General features: G+C 34.5%; 1 protein-coding gene across 3 annotated transcripts in view; it reads left to right on the top strand.

Moving 5' to 3' along the window:
- The window catches only part of satb1b (SATB homeobox 1b), a 65461-nt gene extending 63536 nt beyond the window's left edge, over positions 1–1925 (top strand). For all 3 annotated transcript variants that reach the window (XM_067397864.1, XM_067397855.1, XM_067397872.1), the window contains exon 13: positions 847–1925. In XM_067397864.1, coding sequence (XP_067253965.1) covers positions 847–1410 — 564 coding nt within the window. In that variant the 3' untranslated portion in view covers positions 1411–1925. The remainder of the gene's footprint in view (positions 1–846) is intronic.
- Positions 1926–22810: the final 20885 nt, after the last annotated feature.

Here is a 22810-nt window from a genome sequence, read left to right on the forward strand (position 1 = left end):
TTTTTATTTTATTTTATTTTATTTTATTTTATTTTATTTTATTTTATTTTATTTTATTTTATTTTATTTTATTTTATATTTGGACCAAGTTTGACATCAATACAGAAACTATTTTATTTTATTTTATGTTGTTTTATTTTATTTTATTATTTTATTTTATTTTATTTTATTTTATTTTATTTTAGATTCGGACCGAGTTTGACATCAATACAGAAACTTTTTATTTTATTTTATTTTACATTTTATTTTATTTTATTTAATTTTATTTTATTTTTAATTTAATTTTATTTTATTTTATTTTATTTTATTTTACTGAAATCAATACAGAAACTATTTTATTTTATTTTATTTTATTTTATTTTAGATTCGGACCGAGTTTGACATCAATACAGAAACTTTTTATTTTATTTTATTTTATATTTTATTATTTTATTTTACTGAAATCAATACAGAAACAATTTTATTTTATTTTATTTTATTATTTTTGGACCAAGTCTGACATCAATACTAGTTCAGATTTGGACCAAATAGATCAATTATTCATAACAAATTAAGTCTGACATCAATACAGAAACTATTTTATTTTATTTTATTATTTTATTTTGATCATAATGGGCTCAAACCAAAACATCAAATTATTCCTAACAAATTAATAAGCCTGACATCAGTGCAAAAACTTCAAATAAATACATTCTTCACTTCAAAACAAATACTTCAATTCAAAAGACACATAATGGCGAAACTAATATTATAAACTGCATAGTTCAGACTCATTCAAAACCATTCTGAACGCTAAAAAAAACTTCCCTTGAGTTTGACACTGGCATGTTTCTCTGTTTCTCTCAGACTCATCAACAGCCTTCCTCTCAGCTCCAAGCACAGCTGCCCCTGCCGCACCCCTCGCAGCCTCCTCTATCCCAGCAGCCCTTGCAGCAGCAACAGCAGCAGACGGGACTGCGGCTTCCCCCGCGGCAACCCTCCACGGCTTCACCCGCCGAGACCGAGGACGACAACCGCTGCAAGAGTCGACAAGGCAACCGCATCTCCATGGAGGCGCTGGGCATCCTGCAGAGCTTCATTCAGGACGTGGGCCTGTATCCGGACGAGGAGGCCATCCACACGCTCTCGGCACAGCTGGACCTGCCCAAACACACCATCATCAAGTTCTTCCAGAACCAGCGCTTCTACATCAACCACGCCGGCAAGCTGAAAGAGCCACTCGTGGGTTTCCCCTCGAACAACAACAAGGACGAGGGCCTGACGGACTTCAAGGAGGGCGAGCTGCTGCCCGAGCTGGACGAGAGCGTGCAGACCAACAGCACCATGTTCTCCATTAAAATCGAGGAGCACCTGGCGCCCGAAACGCACGCCATGAGCCAGGCCCAAACTGAGCAGGAGGCTAAAGAGTAGCGGACCTCCTTCTTTCACAATCCTCTTCTCTTTCACTCTCATCTGTGTTCCATGAGCGAAACTGTAAGACTTTTTACACAAGACTGAATAATACAGAGATGATTAACTTTCACAGTTTTGTAAAGCGTGGATTATTTCACTGTAAAGACTCGTGCATCATTTCAATAATCTGCACAACTAAACAAAATGGAAAAAATGAAAAAAAAAAAAAAAAAAAATCTTAAAGGAATAGTTCACTCCTAAATGAAGAATTTTGTCAAAAATCTTATTCTGAAAACCAGTTTCTTATGAAGTGAATGATGACTTGGACTGTCAAGCTTCACAATCACAAAAGCACCACAAGTCGTCATAAATAGTCCATAAAGGTATATGTGATTATGTTTGCTATAAATACAACTTTCATTTTATTTCATTTTATTTGATTATTTTTGTAATGGACTCAAACCAAAAGATCAAATTATTCCTAACAAATGAATAAGTCTGACATAAGTCTTATTTTTTTTTTATTATATATATATATATATATATATATATATATATATATATATATATATATATATATATATATATATATATATATATATATATATATATATATATATATATATATATTTAATAATATTTATTTTATAATAACTCTTTTTATTATTATTATTTTTAGTAATGTATGGAAGCTTGTTTCAGTCAGAGAATAAAAAAAATTTGCGAGAAAGTCATGCAATTCTGACTTTTCTCTTGCAATTGCGAGTTTATATCATAATTCTGACTTTAAATGACGCAATTCTGACATTATAAATCGCAATTGCAACTTTATATCTCGCAATTCTGACTTTATATCTCGCAATTGCAATTTATAATGTCAGAATTTAGTCATTTAAAGTCAGAATTATGAGATATAAACTCGCAATTGCAAGAAAAAAGTCAGAATTGCTTGATAAAAAGTCACAATTACCTTTTTTATTTTATATTCAGAGGCGGAAACAAGCTTCCATAGTAATGGACTCAAACCTTAAGATCAAACTATTCCTAAAACTGAACAAGTCTGACATAAGTGCAAAAACGTCAAAATTATTAAACAAGAATGTTTTAATTTATTTATTATTTTATTTCATAAACCAGACTAATAGATCAAATAATCCACAAATCAGTCAAAAATGTGAAATTATGATGTTCTTTTTCACTTTCAAAAACTGTAAATTTAATGGTATTTTACTGTAAAATTGAATGAAATGTCTAGATCTATTACAGTTATTCACATTGTTGTATGGAAACTTTTGAGGCCAACTACTATCCTTGTTAGAGGGCCCGCCTCCCATGCCAGGGACCCGGGTTCGAGTCCCGCTTAGAGCGGGTGGTTCGAACAGAAGGGGTTATAAACAATCTCATGAAAGTAAGCTAACAGTTTCTATTTGGCATGCTGTTTATACACAGAAATTACTGTTGGTTGCATATGATACGCACATGTTTGACATGCATATAATACACACTTTTTGGGTGCATATGATACGCACTTTTGGTGAACATATAATACGCCCTTCCCCACACCACTAATCCTACCCATTGCATATCATATGCACGCAAAAATTAATTTCAGTGTATAAACTTTATCTAATTAACAGTTTTTACCATAAGTTTACTGTTAAAATCACGATAATGTACAGCGTATGAGTCATGTTATATCACGTTAGTGTGTTTTATATCACAACATGGTTCATCTGAAGTCACACGACCGTTTTGTTTACGACAGCCCCAGTTCTCATTCACTTCTATTATGTAGAAATATTCTTCAGAAATCACTTTGTGCGTCACACGGGTTTGTGGGAAGAGAAAGCGATGTTTGCGCGAACTATTCCTTTAAGCGAACAGTACGTTGCTGTGGATATTTGCCGACTGCACTCGTTGTCTGTTGTTTTTACACTGATTTTAAACTACTGATTTTAAAAAAAGGAAAGTCAATGGAGTTTGATAGACTTTGATGTTTACGTATGTGATGTTAACTGGATTTTTTTTTAAAAAAAAAGAAAATGCATGAAATTGGAGAAGGGGGTAGACAAAGGCCTTAACGACGAGGTCCCGAGTCGAGCACTGCTGGCTAATGAGTTTTTCTCTTGGAAATCAAAAGGATCGCTCAGTCTCTGGATCCCTATGACCTGCAGGTAAACCGGGGGGAATCTTATTACTATTTGGTTTGAAGAAATATAAATATATAAATATATATATATAGACATATATTAATTGTAAAAAAGTATACAGTCTTAAAGAAACTATGCCAACAAATGCCTTGTACTATATGGCACTGCCGATGTTAGATTATTTTGCAAAACTTTGGTCACTGTAAAATCCTGGATTTCCACAGTTTCAAATGTGAATCACAACATCGTCCCGCATTATTTATTTCCTGCGTTTTCCGAACACTTCCGCCATTTTGCCGCTTTTCGTTTTACTGATCTTTTTTCTATTTATAAATGTAATTTTGATGGGCAGTAAAATCAGAAGTGTCTTAACGTTTTAAATGGAAAATGTGCTTTAACAGTTGCCTAAAAAAAGTGCTGTATGTCAAGCAACTCATGCTAACGAGCTTCACGATTAATGTTGTATGCAATTTTTACTATCATGCAAATAAACTTAGGTAAACGACTAACCTATAGACCACCTTAGAGAGAAAAACATATGCAATTTGTGTGAAATCGATGTTTGCAATGTGTCTTCCTTTTGGTTAATCCAATTCAAAGCTATTCCTGTATAAATATGATGTATAAAAAAGTGGTTCTTTTTTTATGAGTTTATTGCAATGAGAACACCAGTTATTTTGTTACGACTGACTGTTTTATAAGTGTTTCTTGGTTTCTTTATGCAGAAATGTTCTAACTAGGAGTGGTTACTGATTGTTAATGACACAATTAAACTGTTTGTATTGTACTCCAGAATCTTTGCGTTAATGTGCATTAAAAGAATATCCACAGCGCAGGCGAAGCGGTTCTTGTCTGTGTTTCCGCATGTAAGGAAGAAGCTCCCCGGTGGAAGGCAGGATGAAGTCGCATTAGAAGCGTGTTTAAGGGTAAATAGACGGCAGGTGTTAAGGCCTTGATAATGAGTTGATCTGCGGGGATTGGAGGTGTAAAGCTGTGAAGGTGCTTTGACTTCCCATTGAACTCCAGGTGAAGCTCATATGGAAATCTGTCTCACCCATATAGAGGTAAATCGTCAATGACCTCCTGCTTTTCCTCAAAGCAAGTGTTTTTAGGGAGAAATTTCATGTGTCAGGATGAGGGTAAGTTCTAAATCATACCGCAAATGCTTTTTAATTATTATTATTATTAATAAAGTCCTTTGTTTTGCCAAACTTTGTACATGTGGCAGGAGATGAAGGCAAGTATGTAGATAACTGTAACATATATGAAACATGGAAAATACGCAACTTTGCAGTCGTGCAGATTGTTTTGCTCAACTACAGCGCAATCGTTTGTTGTCTCACTGACAGCAGTTCCGTTATTAATGCAAGTGGGAAAATAACTTTCTTTCTTTTTAACTATGTGAAGTTTAATATTTTAATGTGTACATTAGCAGGCATCGAATTTCATGAAAATGTCAAATAAAAGTCCTTATACCATGGAGGCCCTCGACTGAAATGTGTTCCAATGACAGACAAGATTCTCCTTTCTGTTGTTTTACATCATAAAATGGAGCTGATATGAACACTTGAATGTTCTTAACACATAGACTTTTTTTTTTCTCATTTTATCAATAACTTAACTACTTCATATGATCTTCATAAATATGAAAATATATATTAATCTTAGCGAAAACAGAAATATAAATCTTGTGAAAATGTGAAAACATTGCAATGTCAGGGTTATTATTGTCAACTTTTTTATTTATATATATATATATATATATATATATATATATATATAATTAGTGTGTGTGTCATTGACGAATAAGGTTTTTAAAAGTGTAATAAAAAAAAGTTTTTTTTTTTGTTTTTTTTTTAACAAGATGGACAAAATTTGTCACCAAAAAAAGTCATTTGGTTTAACCAAAATTTTGGTTACACTGAATGACGATATTTTCAAACAATGCTAACAGGCTGATATCTAGCAAAAGGACAATTTTTGGCAAAAAAAAAAATTGATAAAAAAACTTTTTATATTTAGTACAAGTTTTTAAAATATTACAACATTTTCCATGTTTTATAGCGGTTGCACCGAATGACCTGATGTTTCGGGACATGCTTATGAGCGAAAACATGAATTTATCAAATAGTGAAGAGAGAGTTAGTTACTTTGCTTCATGACCATGTGGTCCTTTGCAGGTGTCTGAATGATGTCACATGATATTGACCACATGACTTGATCCAGAATGGTCTCTTTATATTGGTTACTCCGAATGATATCAATGAAATTCATTTTTTCCGGACATTCTTTCTCATAACAAAGCAATGACTTCTACACATAATTTTGTTGTACACATAATGTTGATATATGATGTAATAAATGTATATTCTTTATTCTGGCATGATTCTATTACATTTTAAGATATTTTAATCACAAATGAAATGGCTCTATTGGTCTTTGGACGGTTAAACCGAATGACCTTTTGACCCTTCAAAATCTCTAAAATACCTTTTTATATGCAGCAAAATATAACTAAAACCTTTTGGATTCAATAAAAGAGATCTAGTTGTACTACCTTACATACTTTAGAAATCTTTGTTTTTTATTATTATTATTATTGAGGCCTTTGGACAAAAAAAAAAAGGAAAGAGTCACGTCAATGACCTATAGACTACAAAAAATCTAACTAAAATGAAAACAAAACCTTTACAAAGTTTCACAACCGTCAGATATTTATTAAAACATTTGCAAAATCAGGCAATATCAAAGGTCCACAGTTCATATTTCACCTGTTGTGAGAACAAGGCCACAATGGATCTGGAGTTTTTTGTTTTGTTTAGTTTATTTTGATTTTCTGTGTCAACCACGGATACAGCACAATATATACTCTATTATTTCAGAAAACAGAACAGTCAAACCCCAACAATTCTGTACATTTGGTAGTCCACTTAACTTCTTTGATTATATCCATGCTATGAGAATATTTCACTCGGAGAATATTTCACACAGAAGTTTGACAAAAGGTTGACACAATAATAGCAGGTTTTGCCTCATAGGGAGTGTGCAACACTTACCCATCAGCCCCTGGGACTGTGCAGTAAATCAAACAGGAAATGCAGCAGAAACACTAATAACGTTATTTTGATGTGATCTCTCTGGGAAAATAAGTTCTCTGTCTTCAATAACTCCAGGACTCAGATGGAGACCACAGCGGAAGGATTCGGACATCATGAAATCAAAACTGACTGTGTAAGACATGCTTTGGTCTTTCTGTAAAGAATTTTATCTTGCTGCATACATCCTACAAAGGCAGCATCTCAAGTGAAATATGGAGCATTAAATGGTTTCATTGTTGATAATAATGAGAATGTTTCATCATATCAGAATGATTTCTGAAGGATCATGTGACACTGAAGACTGGAGTAATGATGCTGAAAATTCAGCTTTGATCACAGGAATAAATTATATTTTACTTTATATTGACGTATGTGTAAATGATCTTTGATATCATTCTTATTAGTATATATATATTTTGTCATTAATGTAAAATATTAAAGCAACTATTGTATTTAAATTTTGTTTTATATACATTTTTTCATAAAAATAATCGAACAACTGATGACATACAAAGCAGAATGCCAGTAAAAGAGATTAATCTGAAAGGTAAATTTATTCTTTGACTTATATATAGGCATATGAATGTTTCCATATTTAATTGCCCATATTTTAATTGAAGATACATCATAATATCAACACTGAATTCAAATAGAGTGGTTATTTCACTCAATTAGCCTACAGGGTTGAATTAAAAACAGTTCATTGGATAATAACCCCATGAATTGGCAAGTATGAAATAAATTTAAAAAAAAAAAATAATAATAACACTGCAAAACAACTACACAAATTCATTCTTAAAAAATTGACATTAAAAAAAGCTTTTCCATGTTACTTTTCACTCAATGAACAAGGAAATGTATATATTTTTATTTATGTACAAATATAAAAATTCACAGCCATAAACAACTACTTCATTATTTTAATACATGACAAATATCCTTGTGTCATTTCACTTTCGTGAATATTTTTGAGTGATGACGCAAACGAATCATTCGAATCAGAGTTTTAATCGATTCTTTAAAAATGATTCATTTGACTCATGAATGAATCAAACTAACCAACGGACGTTTCACTCGATGACTAAAACGTTTTCTGCTCTCATAATAATGCTTCCTTCAAATAATTTGACGAGTTCATTGGATTCAATTTGCGAAATTGGAGTGCATTTCTTACCTAGGAAACTCGCATTTTCGATAATTCCGAGAGCATGTGAAGGCAGCATGACGCGACGAGAAGGACTGTACGGGAAGCAAAAGTGCGGGAAAGGTAAGTAGTCGTAAAAAACGCCAGTTTAACCGATTAGAAAAGAATGAAATTATCATATACAGGAGCACAAGTTGATGCATGCTAAATGCTAGAACTGATGTCATATGAATCGCAAATTCTCTTTAATTTTATATATAAATAAAACTGACACGCAGGGTTGCCTACTTCAATGTAAAGACCTAACATTAGCGGTATTTGGTATAAAGTAACTTTGAACATTTGAATAACAAAACATGATTAGTATTTATAGCAATACACAGCGCACAAATTTAAATTTATGTACTTTTTTTGGTATAGCCCACCCTATGTAGTCTACTTAGTTGGACCTTCGACTAGCTGTTAAAAGGTCTTGTCCACACAATTATTTTTGTCAAAACAGTCGTCTGACCGACTATCATTCACAGTTTGTGCTGTTCTTATGTTGTTGTGCCTGTCTTCAAATCTTTCAAGTATATTCAGAGTTTTGTTTGATGCCATTAACCTTGTAAACTTTGATAAATCCAGTTATTATTTCGTTTTGTAACAGAATGTCCATGTGAAAACTCCCTCCTGTCATATTCAGGGAACACTGATGTAATGCTTCAAATGATGAACCCTGTTAAAAGCTTTCTTTTTCAAAATCTGGGTCATTTAGAGGGTCTGAAATTAACAAACGGGCTCAGCTTGGGCTTTTTAGAATGACCTATAATGGTTAATCATGTTTATTTTTGTGCCTTTCCTTATACTTTACATAACATAAGACAGAAGGCCACGTTTAACTCAAAGTTATATCTCAGGATGTGCATCATCATTATTAAACTTTTTAGTGTACTTTAGGAATGATGTATTGACTTTACCCCAAGAAGCATTGAAGAAAATATAGCTCTCATAATAACTGAAACATCTATATGCCTTTCATTTTATGAGCGCTAAAACCCCCCAGCTTAATTTAATGATTGACATTACCATAATTTTTTAAATACCTTTTCATTTGATCAAAAACTGTGTTTCCCAGACCTTTTGCACGTTTAGGCAAAACAGGTAAGTCTGTGAGTTTTTCATTGTCATTGTCGGCCAAGTTTATTTTGTAATTAGTCCATTAATTTTTATCAGTTTCCCATTCAGGCTGATTTGAGGAGCAGTGTAAATATTGGGTGTAGGGTTGCAAAACTACTTTGGTACCAAGTAGGTACTGAAATTTTAAAAATGTGACGATGCCAGTGCTGATAGACGCCTGTTTTCAAACTCTCCTGTGTGTATCTGTGTAAGTACTCGGTGTGTTTTTGAAGCATTGATCATTGTAGCCAATCACAGACATATCTGTTGAGCGGGTGAACACAATGGCCAATCAGAGGTGTTTAAGTTAGTCAGAATCCACTCAACAGCGATCAAAATGCTAGAGGGAAATGTTGGTATCATCACATTTTTAAAATTTCAGTACTGACTTGGTACAGAAGTACCGATACTTTTGACAACCCTAATTGGGTGGGCATTATCTTGTTTACAGCATGATCAGCCAATCACAGTGAAGTGGAGGCACAGCCTCATCTCTCATATTTTTTTTTTCTTGGGGTACGTTTACACGACTAAAAACGGAAACGTTTTTGCATTTTTCGTATACAGACGACACCATTGTCAAATTCACTCGGATCTGCAAAAAAACAAACAACTAGAATCACTATAGGGCTGCAACAACTAATCTATTAAAATATCAATAATTAATAATGAAAATCAACAACGAATGTCATTATCAATTAGTCATGTCTGCCCACCATGCACGGAATGCTTCCGCCAGTCGCGCCAAATTCATTTTCAGTGCAAAAATATAAATTTTGCTGTTGTTGGATGATAAATTTAGGTTTAAAAATCAACATGTAATTCAAGTATTTTACAAGAATAGTAACATAAATGTTTATTTTAAGGACAGCATTGGGCAGGATGTGGAATTGTGTATTTTGTCAATAAAATAAAAAGAAAATTGGGGTTTTATCCGATTAATCAAAGAAATAATCGGCCAACTAATTGATTATAAAAATAACTGTTAGTTGCAGCCCTAAATAGCTGTATTCTGCTGCCAGGCCAGTAGTTGGCGATGTCACTTTGTAAAGAAACTACTCGCCTCTAGACTGAACCCTTAATATGCATGCGCATGACATCACTGTTTTCACAAATTCACGTTTTTTTTTGTAGTTTACACAGTGACGATAACGGTATCGTTTTCTAAAACTTGTACTTTGAAACAAGTTTTCAAAAGTTTGCATTGTTGTGTAAATGAACAGCCAAAACTCATTTTTTATCGAAAACTGTACTTACTTGGCTTGGATTTTCTTCTTCATTAGACCTCAGTGAGAACACGATGAGCTCAAAAGAGACGCTGCCTACATTTGAACTTTTAAGGCCAAGGTATACTTTGTTTTTTTACGCGTACATGAGCGAACACAGACCGTCGAATGCACAGACTCGTCTGTAGGACCTCAATTGTCACTGTAGCTTGCATGCGTTCTGGTCTGTTCTGTGTATGCATTCTTCGACTACCTTGTGAATCAACACCCCCAGGGCACAGTTGCCACCTTGTGGATAAACTAATCACTGCAAAAAATTTTTTAAATGTGTACAAAGTATCCACTGTTTAAAAAATCCAGTGGTGCGCGTATAGTATGCGAATACTCTTCTGATGACGAAATTCTGCTGACCCTTGCATATGCTTAAAAAGTGAAGTATATTCATATTGGGCTTTATTCATTTTTGTCACTTTGACAGTAAAATATAATATTTTTTAATATTTGTTTGTAATTGATTTAGTATTTTTTTTTTTACTATCAATCATTTTCTCATTTCTCATTTTATTTTTGGAGAGGCAAAAACCCTCTCTTGCCTATTTTTGTAGCATGTGCACATTTTTGCATGCATGAAAGATCCAGATGATTTGTCAAAATGTGAAACGAATACTGTTATTTGTCATCTTTTATTTGCCTTCAGGTTGTTCCGACCTCGTTTTCTTTCTTCTGTGAAAGACAAAGGAGATGCAGCATATTGTTTCACATACTACTTTTTTGAAAAATTATTAGACAGTTACAGTACAAAGCAGCCCTGGTTTGTACGTGGTGCTGTTGTAAATAGGAGAGATGTGTTGAACAAGCTCTCAGCAGCAGCTCTCAGCACAGCTGGATGGCCTGATAAATCCGTAAGAGCCGTCCAGTCCAAACAGCCTGATAGATTCAAAGGTAGCGTGGCTCCTCTGAGCAGACATCTGAAGAGACAGGCTGGACTCAAAACCTTACTCAGTAGCCAGAATCTGTGAGCTCACCTGCCATGAGTTAGATAACTAAAAAACTGCACACGAGATGATGAAAAAATAGTAGGGCTGGGAAAATTATTATTATTATTTTTTTGATTAATCGTTTTTTAAAATTTTGTCAATTCAATATCAATTCTCAAAATGTCCAATTTGCAAAAAATTTGGTATGTAGCATCTACACGCACTCCAGGCAAAAAGTTATTAAAATATGTTTGATCGGCCAATCCGTTCTCGTATAGCGCGTCAATGAATTTGACGGCGAGCATGCAAAAATTAATTTAACTTGGTATATGGCATTACAGACATGACTTGCGGGTACATGCACATTATCATCACAGCGCCACCTACTGGTGCCAAGATAGGAAAAATGGCTATTTTTGCTAATAACTTTTGAATGCCTTGTCCTAAAATCAGTAGATTCCTTGAGGCATGCTGAGTTGAACGATATCCAATTTTCTTTGGTTGGCCATTTTGAATTTTGTCATAAAATGCTGTGTTTTACAAACACATGAACCTATCATTACGAAACTCGGTATGATTCATCAAAGCCATATTCTGAGAGGGCCTGTAAATTTTTAGGTCAGCGCACCCAAGTGGTCAAGAGATATAATGAAATTTATGAAAATGCTTATAACAAATGAAAAATTCAACATAATGTCATTCAATTTTACATCATTAAATTTGTCCGAAATTTGGTATGTAGCATCTACAGACACTCATGACAAAAAGTTATTAAAAGACTTTTGATAGACTCAACAATTTACAACTGACTGCGAGCACGCCAAAATGGATTTGCGGCTATATCACTGCAAAAGTTTAGAGTATTGACACAAAACTTGGTACATGTCATCACAGGCATGACTTGAGGGTACATGCAGACTTTCGTCATAGTGCCACCTACTGCTCAGAAGTTATAAACCATGTTATTATGTTATAAGTGCTTTAACTGATGTAATTTAAACAACTTTATCCTAACCTCATGATCACAGATGTACACAAATATTTCATTTTCTGTTCTATTCGGCCTGACCCCGTAACTGCTGCTTGCAGCTATATTTTATTTGCCCTATTGCTTGTTATTTAATTATTTTTTTATTTTTTTTCTTAATGCCTGTTTAATTGTCTTTAATAATCTTTGAAATATTTAGCTGTGGTGTGCATGTATCCTGTGCAAAGTGTGCACATTTTTGCATGCATGAAATATCAGGATGACGTACTGCATATTGTCCCACTACTTGAAAAATATTACAAGACTGTGCAGAATGCAGTAGGCCGTGCATTCCAAACACAGCCGAGGAGAGTAGAGTTAATCAGATTCAGGTGGAATCGGGAGGTCCAATCAGATTCCGGTCTGTGTCCTGATGACTAATTAGATCTGTAGTCTCTTGATCAGTTACTTCCAAGCCTGTGGTCTCTGCACCGAATGAGCATTGCTCAGCTCAATTAACCCACCCCAAACTCGGCGTCTTACAAAAATAATTGAATTTAATGGTGTAATTGTGCAGCAAGGCACCATTTTACCTCGTTGTAAACCTATGCAATAGATTCAAACCTGAACAAAACACTGATGACCCTCTACAAAGCAGGTCGGTGGAGATCAAGATATCATCATGCTCAATATTTATCAGCGACGATCTCAAACACCTCCACTTTGCGGCTAAATTGAGATGTTGCCAAGCAACCGCATGGTATAGTGCCAGGAGCGCAGCTTTACAGCGTCCCCAGTTGTGTCTTTTATCTCTTAGAAACACTACACTGTCTGCCTTTTTCTGTAGAACAAGTTTAAAGGTGTCGCACAAAACAAGTGAATCCATACTGCGGTCTGATGGCACAAGTTTGCGTGGCGGCATGTAATTGTTGCTGCTGTGTGTGCAAACAGTGGTTTGCCGAGGCCAGTATCACATTTACTATTGATTGCACTGTAAAAATGATTTTATTATTGTTTGTGTACGTTTTAGAAAAATACTATTTCATCCTCTCTGTGTTCTTTTTAGTTATTTGTGAAATCTATTAGCAATTCCAGTTGTTTCAAAGTCAATCCTACATCATTTTTTCAGAGTATATGTAGGTTTAAGGGTTAACTTGTGTGCTATTACTTGTGTATGATTAGACTTTGTTTGGCGGACAAAAAAATGGGCAAAAAAATCCCATAGACTCACAAGGGGAGATCTGAACCAAATTTTAATTTGACATTGTGACATTGCACGTGTTTTAAATGGGCAAGCATGACTTTGGAAACACCAAAGACGCTTTAATATATCATGTGTTTTATTAGACAGATGAGCAACTATTTGGATACATTCGTCGGCAGAAAACTAATCATTGTTATATAACTCAACACAGTAAGTCTAATTGTTTAAATCTCATATTCTTGATTTACTATAAATCAAGGCAACCTCAAGCTACGCCTTTGTTTTTATTAAGCGACCTCTAGCGGCGAAAAAAATTACATATTGTGCCTTAAAAAGGGCTATGTGTAGAATTCAGAAACCCTTGTTATTAGTGACACCGGTGGCCGTTAAGTGAATTGCAGCCAACAACTTATTGCTCATACACGTAACGTACAAGAGACTAAATGTGATTCAAGACCTAATATACTCAAGGCGAAGTTCTTTTTCGTTCTTCACTTAGAAGTAGGAAGAAGCTGAAAATATCTTTGCAGCGATTATACTGTTAACAAACATCACAATGTCATCTGCACTGCTGAGAGACGTTTAGATGAATATGTAAATATGTCCTGTGCGCTTTCCACTTAAAAATAAACACAACAAAAATGAGAAAACAACAGTTCAGAAAGCATCAAATCATAGTGATGTTGATATGTTTGCACCAGCTCTGAGATTCAATGGCATCGATTCGTCAGATGAGGTATTTAAAATCACACTCTTATGATAGTTTGACTATATATTGGTATATTTGAGACTATAGTTTGAATGAATCCCTTTTCTTTGCATGACACATCAACATTACAGTACAGAACGGCTCTTTTGGCATTATCCTGAACATTGTAAGCATTCGTTTAATGTATCATTGAACGGAAGAGAGTGTAAACATCACATTCTTTTGATTCCTTCACATTAAAATCAGTCTACAGGCTTTCATAGACAACCTAGGAAGTCAGAGAAGATCTAATTTTTTTAAAGGATTAGTTCACTTCAGAATTAAAATTTCCTGATAATTTACTCACCCCTATGTCATCCAAGATGTTTATCTTCTTTCAAAAAGAAATTAAGGTTTTTGAGGAAAACATTCCAGGATTTTCTCCATATAGTGGACTTCAATGGGGTTCAACGGGTTGAAGGTCCAAATGTCAGTTTCAGTGCAGCTTCAAAGAGCTCTACATGATCCCAGACGAGGAATAAGAGTCTCATCTAGAGAAACCATCGCTCATTTTCTAAAAGAAAAAAAAAAAAATATATTTTTTTTAACCACAAATGCTCGTCTTGCACTGCTCTGTGATGCTCCACGCATGACGTAATCATGTTGGAAAGGTCAGGTGTGATGTAGGTGGAAGTACCGATCCAGTGTTTACAAAGCGAACATGCAAAGACTAAGTCATTTACAAAAAAAAACGTAAAACAACGATGTCGGATGATTTTGAAGTTGAAGGAGAAAATGAGATGGAGTTTTTCGCCCTACCGTGGTACTTCCACGGTGTGACCTTTCCAACGTGAGAAATGAAATGGCCGATGGTTTCTCTAGATAAGACTCTTATTCCTCGTCTGGGATCATGTAGAGCTCTTTGAAGCTGCACTGAAACTGACATTTGGACCCAGTGAAGTCCACTATATGGAGAAAAATCCTGGAATGTTTTCCTTAGAAACTTTAATTTCTTTTCGACTCAAGAAAGAAAGACATAAACATCTTGAATGACATGGGGATGAGTAAATTATCAGGAAATTTTAATTCTGAAGTGAACTAATCCTTTAAATTGGCAATAAAAAGCAATTAATACACACAAAATCTATTATAGCCCCTTTAAATATGTAGTTTAGTGTTTTGTTTTGTAAATTCAATCATTTGAATATCACTTTTAACATGTTCTTTGTACAGTTACGACATTCTTTCTGTCAAGTGCTTATGCAAGCAGCGTAGACCGTAATCTAATGCTGGTTCAATGGCTATTTTTTTTTCCCTCAGCAGGAATGGTTCAGGCGAGGTAAAATACTCTGAACAACACAACCATAGCCATTTACTCACTAGGTGTCCACTTATTCATTTTCAGGAAATTTAGCTGAAGTGGCCTCTTATTATCTGAAGTACTAATTGAACCTATTTTCCTTTTCGAAGCCTGTCTACCTGCATTCATTTTAAAGCAATAACTCATGGATGAGCAACACCACTCATTGGCAACCACTCACACTGATGGCTCCACTTATGTGGTGACCAAAACAGCAGCACCTCCCCACAGTTGGATCACGAATCGCCATGACTTCATCTCAACGTTATGCAATTTAATCATGGTCGGTACCTACAGGTTTTCTGAAAACTGTTGAATTTCTTACAGGTTGCATTTAGTCCTAATGCACAGATCTGATTTATGCCAAGAAGGTCTAATATACCTTAAGAGAATTGGTATTGTTTGACTGGTGCATGTATCAGAACTCAGTTCTGGAAACTTTTTTCAGTAAACAAGATTGCACTGCAACATGTTGTTTAATGTAAAATCAGGGTCCTCAAGAAAAAACAGCGGGTTAATGGATACCATTTCACTTTGTTACTCGAAAACGCCTATGATGTTCTCTGATCGTGAGTGAAATGTGTTTTATAGTCGTCTGAGATCCTTTTAACAACGCTTAATTTAACAAAAATCATTTGCCGAGGTGTTTGTGGTACAGTAGGTGCATCGTGGGTAACTCGTCGGGTAAGCTGATAACATTTAAGCCTAACGGTTCTTTCTGCCGCTTCGCTTCCGTTAATGTGACAAGCCGAATAACACTTCAAGTTGGGCTTCTCGCACCTGTTTGGTTAAACTATCAATGAATATAATTTCCACCTGGATCTACTTTATCCATACCGAGAGCAAGCCTTCCCGCAAAACAGTATGGCGCTAGACCGACCGTACGCAACTTAGACATAGCTAGCCATCATGCAGAAAAAAAAAGCACAGAAAAAAAAAAAACACAAATAAAGATAAAGGCGAAAAAATGGTTTTAAGTGTTTAAATGGATGGAACAGCTGTGGAGGGATGAATAACTCGTTAGCTCTGTGCATTTTAAGCCATTATACCCACACCTCTCACCTAGCCTCATTTGCAAAAAGGACAGGATTGAGGTGCTAATTAACGTGATAAAGAGTTGAGCAAATCTGATGGTGGCGCTGGATTTTGGAGGGAAAAAAATAATCTGTTACATCTGTATTCTCCAACACTCAGAAAGGTGTGACTTTCATGTTTAATTAATTAAACGTTCTCTTTAACTGTATCTTGACAAATACAAGCCAATTAGAAATGGAGGAGAAATGTTTGTGACTAATTAATGGTTGATTTCAGGGGAAAAAGTCTAAAACTTGGAACAGATTTAACTTGCAACAGTAGTCTCACACCTGGATTTTCACAGCACTAAATGCTGATTAGCAGGAAAATAAACCATGGTGTGGTGCAGTTAAAGTGAAGCATCACCTCTCAGCGCTTTAACGGAGATGAATAGGGCTAATTCACCAGCTATGGGTGGGGCTGTTGCATTAATTGAACGCAGGCGAAACTCCAAAGGAACACGTCTCTGTTTTGTGGCTGATTTACCTCGGTTTGTTTGAAGCGCGCTTTTACATAATTACTTCTGAAGTGTTTTTGATCTCGTCTAGGAGTTATTACAAAATAAAAGTCCTTCCTCTATCTTTTTTTTAAGCATTTTGCCATGAAACAGTGCGTATGTCACAGTTAAGTGACATTGCAGCCGCAGTGGATTTGAAGCTGGGGTTTGCGAATAAAATGTTTTGAGTTTTGCCTTTCATTTAATTCTACACCACCTTAAAACAACATTAAATCATTGACGGCTCTAGTGTAAAAACAGGAAAGTGGTAGTGCCATTAGAGATGACCCAATCAAATAACCTCATCTTTTGGGGTCAAAACTGACTGCATCCAAACAAGCTGCATGCATATGCAGAATATGCTTTACTGCCGTTCTCGACAACTTTTGTTACTAGCATGAAGAACAGATGAAGAGTTACACTGCAAAAACCTGACATCTTTTCTTTTAAATTAGCTTTTTTTTTTTTTTTTTACCAGACTTCTATGTTTAGGTTCAGTAATTTCACTTTAATGGCAATGAAAAGTTATTGAAATGCCTAATTTTCAAAAATATCACTTTAGTCAATTCATTGGTATTTAACAAATTTGACTGTCTTTTGCTGCAAAATCAGCCAAGTCCTTGTGTGCTTATTTTTAAAAAACATCTAAGTTCAATTCTTTAGACAACAAGAAGTAAAACATCAATTTCTGTCAGTTTTGCAGCATCAAAAGGAACACTTTTTGTTTACTTGCTACTCACGAAATCCTGTCATTGACACTGTAACGATAGACAAAAAATGATAACTTGCAGCTCGGCAATTGAAAGCGTTTCAAACGCTTGAAATCATATGATTCGATGTGCGAATTCTGGTTCTTCTGTGGACGTAGAGGTTTTTGCTGACAAAGGGAAGTGGTGTTTAGCGGTTTCTGCCAACAATCTGGTATTTCTGAATGGGCTGACGCTGGGATTTAGCGGTATGGATTACTTTTATGATGGATGGATGCACTTTTTTTGGCTACAAAATCTCGGGTCTCATTCACTCCCATTTTAAAGCTTGGAAGAGCCATGATATTTTTAAATATAACTGATTGTGTTTGTCTGAAAGAAGATAGTCATATACATCTAAGATGGCTTGATGGTGAGTAAATTATGGGATAATTTTCATTTTTGGGTGAACTATCCCTTTAAGACTGAAACTCTCTTCGATATAGAAATATACTCTGTTTTTAATGTAATATATTATGCTAGCAAGAATGCAGTTTTCTCCCGAATATCCACACAAATGCAAATGCAAATGTGACATGACAGAACTGTTATTTCCTTAGTGAACGTATCTTGTGGCTTTGAATGAATTGGTAGAGTCAATGATTCAATGACTCATTCATAAATGCATCCACTTGCTTCATGAATGAATGAATGAATCAATCAGTTTTACTTTAATATTTAAAAGTATAATTAAAAAAATGTTTTAATATAGAATGTTTATCTAAAACATTCTCTCATAACATTATTTATGCCACTCTAATTGCATTCATGCCACCTCTGAGCAACATTAAATAGTGTGTAAAGACATCTAAATGAAGCTTGTTCCACTTGTGTACAGTTGTGTACTGGTTTCATTTGATTGAAATTTATTTAGTTTAATTTTTTTCTTTATTTAGCATATTAATTTAAGAATTTGTCATACAACATGACACATACTTTTAATAGGGTTAGAAAAATGTTGCTTGTATAAAGATACAAAATTACAACCTTTTATGTCCAAATTTAAAGTGAAAGTTTGCTTAACAGTCAGACTGGGCAATCCGAAAATTATGTGTGGTTATGGAATTCAACATGGAATTTTGATTTTTAACAAAATTTCCATTGGAGCCAGTTATAAATAACATGTTTAATGCATAAAATATCCATGCATGCTTTTCACAGTAATGTCTCATTGTCACAATCACATTATTATATTTGAAACTAGCATGACTAGTTCTTTATAAAACATAATAGTCATGGTTTTCACAATGTTATTTAATTTTATATAGCCAGACAGAATCATATATATATATATATATATATATATATATATATATGATTCTATTGCACAGTCTGTAATCTTTGTTTCGTTTTTTTCCCATTAGGGTAACTATAGTTATTTTTGAATAGTTTTATATATTTATAGGATGTGAAATGTAGGCCTTGCTTGACTGGAACCTTTTTTTCTAATTTGAGCACAACACATGTTGAAGTGCCTCAACTTGGTCACAGGAAATTTGAGTTTTTTTGATGTATGTGTAAGTTTATATCCATCGTCACCCAATAGTTCATACGCAGCACATAGACTGACAGAACAAAAGCCCAGAGTCATTAAACGCCACAGCACACACATCAGTCTCTCGTACCACTGAATTGTTAAATGATGCTGTACAACATCATCATTTCCCTAACTAGACAGCTCCACAATTCATCCAGAGCGCATTTCTTCTCTTATCGGGAGCTGCGCTTTTCAGACACGTCATTTCCGAGTAATTCACACATGCTGAAACTCGTCTGAAAAGAGCAGAGCGACACAAATAACATCACCGTCATCTGAGACAGGATATGCTCTAATAATAAAAGTCTGTCAGAGAAATTCACAGTATTGAGTACAGGACGAGATTTCTGCAGGGCCATAAAAATGCCCTTTGTGCCTCAGCGTTTCCCACAATTCAACCCGAGCAAAATGATCATTCTCTTGGGAATGGGATCTGTCATGCTTTTTCTAGTACTGTATGTTCAAGTCAATGAACTCCAAAAATAATGCACTCATACTTTTCAAAAGTATTTCATATCATCTACCCACACTTTCAACATCTTTCAGAATTGTGGATAATTGATATGAAATATTGGAAAGTTGACACATTCTGTGGTGTGACATGTTGCACATGCAAAACTATTTTTAAACAGAATTAGAAAAACTGTGTTCATAATTGCTATGCATGCCTCTTTTATGCGCTCACATTAATTAAGAAACCAAATTTGTACTTTTTAAAAAAAATAATAATTTTACTTTTTAAATGCAACTACACTGCAAATCATTGTCAGTATTTGTATCTTTCTGGTCAAAATATATAAATATGCTCAAGTAATTGATATTCTTTTTTTTTTTTTTTACCCCACTGGCAAATTGTTTTTGTCTTGTCTTGAGTTTTATTAGATTTATGCGTAAAACAAGAATAAAACAATTTGCCAGTGTGAAAAGAAAAATAAAACTAATTCAAGATATATTATGAGTTTGGCCTCGTTTGAAGTGGGGAAAAAAATGCAAAAATGCTTATTTAGAAAATCCTCTGCAGTGTAAGGAAGGCAAACAGGTGTTTAAAGATGTATACCTTTGTTCATATGTCCATAGTAACTTTCATTTGAAATGCTGATGTTTATTAAAAAAAAGAAGTCCACGGACACGTTACGTGCAATCTCCACCCATACAATGGGATTACATTTTCAAATGCATGGTTAAATCATGCCGTGCACGACTGTAGCTTTCAAGTCTGAGCACTGGTGTCATCGTCATAATGAACGCTAGCTGTCGAACAGAAGCAGATCAGCTCTAATCATTCAGATTTTAAAACCTGTGCTCTTAATTGAGTCTTAGAAAGCCCCTCTCCGGCTCGCCGCCTATCCTGCATACAAATGCAGGAGTTTCTGTGTCAGCGCCATCTACAGAGGCAGCGCAGGAGCAGAAGGCGAACGGGGACAGAGCTGTGTGAATTTTAATTGCGCTCACAGCCACATAGCCACAGCTACAGTGACATGCTTATGTTCCCCGAGGTATAAAAATTTAAAACCAACTAAGTAAAAAAGAAAGTTTCTGTAAACGGATGGGGTGGGGGAACATATAAGTGGCATAGCCGAACGAGTGGTGCGGGCTGCCTCAATTCCCCAAAGATGGTTTATTATTCCATGCTAAAATGAAGCGGGGAGCAAGGAGTGGTAGTCAGCGAAGCGTCGGAGTTGCTCTTTGAAGGCATTAAAAAGCTGAACGCACAACAAAGACCAGATGTTCCAGCATGCTTTATTTATACTGCCATCAGCTATGTTCTGATGTCCACGGAAACACTTTACGCCATTTTTCTTCTCCGTACTAGCCGAGGCCTTTTTAACACGTACTGTAATACTCCATGATTTTTGTCCTTTATTGTTGCTCTTGATGGACTTTGAGCTGATTTTGGACAGTAATGTAAAAGAAAGGTTGAGAAACTAAAATCAGCATCACTTTTACTATTGCTCAGGGTTAAACATTTTTCCAACTTTCTTACTAAAGTTTGGCATGTAACTCACAAATCATTTTTACTACTGACACGGATGAGACCTCAAATCATGCGGCAAGAAGTGTGCAATTACTTTTCTAAACTATCTTAAATTTTTTGTACCTTGCTAACATTGTTTTTTATCTTGTTTTCAGCATAAAGCTCACTCAGTTGGTTAGATTTATTCTAAAAACTAGGCAATTTGCTAAGATAATTTGGTAAAAACAAAATTAACACAATTCTTTGGCATCAGATTACTGATTTATCTCTGTGTAAACTTGCGTAGTTTCCGATAGAAATTGTACATATTATTACAGGTCGATACCAGTATATTATTTATTTATTTCTATTTATTAATGTTTTTCCAAACCACTTGCAATGTATGAATACTTTGAGTAACTTTTGTAACTTGCACAAAAAAAAAAAAAAAAAAAGAGTAATTCTGTGGTTAGGAGCTGCTCGATTATGGCAAAAATCATAATTAAAATTATTTTTGGTCAATATTGAATTCACGATTATTGGTGGGCGATATGATTGAAGTCTTATTTCACGATGAGTAATTTTAAATATCAGTGAAATTTCACAATTATCGATACTTCAGCAAAAACTAATATTAGGTTAACTAATGTAAGGAAAAAGGTCTTCAAAATAATTACATTAAACAATTAAACAGTCAGCAATACAATAAGAACAAACAGAGAAATAAATACAACAGAATGAAAATACAAATTAAATAAACAGTGTTTTAAGTTTTTCATAAAAAAGCACAGTGGTATTCAGATAAGTAATAGCCTGCAACAAAAAAAATAATAATTTAATGTAAAACTGTCTTATTGTACACACTAAATATCTTACTAAAGCTACTTAAGTTATTCAGTCAAGATCAGTGAGTGATTTATTCTTTGTCATTAATTACTCACCCTCATGTCATTACATCCGTAAGACCTTCGTTCATCTTCAGAACACGAGTTAAGATATTTTTGATGACATCCGAGAGTTTTTTTTTTTTTATATATCCCCCATAGAAAGCAATGTAATTACCACATTCAAGGTCCAGAAAAGTAGTAATAAACCTGCTGCTGTTTGTCATTAAAGGATTAGTTCACCCAAAAATGAAAATTGTCATTAATTACTCACTCTCATGTTGTTTCAAACCTGAAAGACCTTCATTCATCTCTGGAACACAAAGATATTTTTTATGAAATCTGAGGTTTTTTTTTTTTTAATCCCCCATACAAAGCAACATAATTACCACATTCAAGGTCCAGAAAGGAATTAAACACATTGTTAAAATAGTTAACGTGACTATATAGTTAATAATAATAAAAATACTAATAATTAATAGTTAACAGTGCTTCGACCTCAATATTATGAAGCGACGTGAATACTTTTTTGTGCAAAAAAACAAAACAAAAATAACTTTATTCAACAAATTTGTCTATTTTGACTATTTTAACAATGTCTTTATTACTTTTCTGGACCTTGAATGTGGTAATTACATTGCTTTCTATGGGGGATAAAAAAAAAAACCTCTTGGATTTCATCAAAAATATCTTAATTTGTGTTCCGAAGATGAACGAAGGTCTTACAGATGTGGAATGACATGAGGGTTAGTAAT

Source organism: Chanodichthys erythropterus, chromosome 2 (genome assembly GCF_024489055.1).
Source record: "Chanodichthys erythropterus isolate Z2021 chromosome 2, ASM2448905v1, whole genome shotgun sequence".
NCBI classification, from domain to species: Eukaryota; Metazoa; Chordata; class Actinopteri; order Cypriniformes; family Xenocyprididae; genus Chanodichthys; species Chanodichthys erythropterus.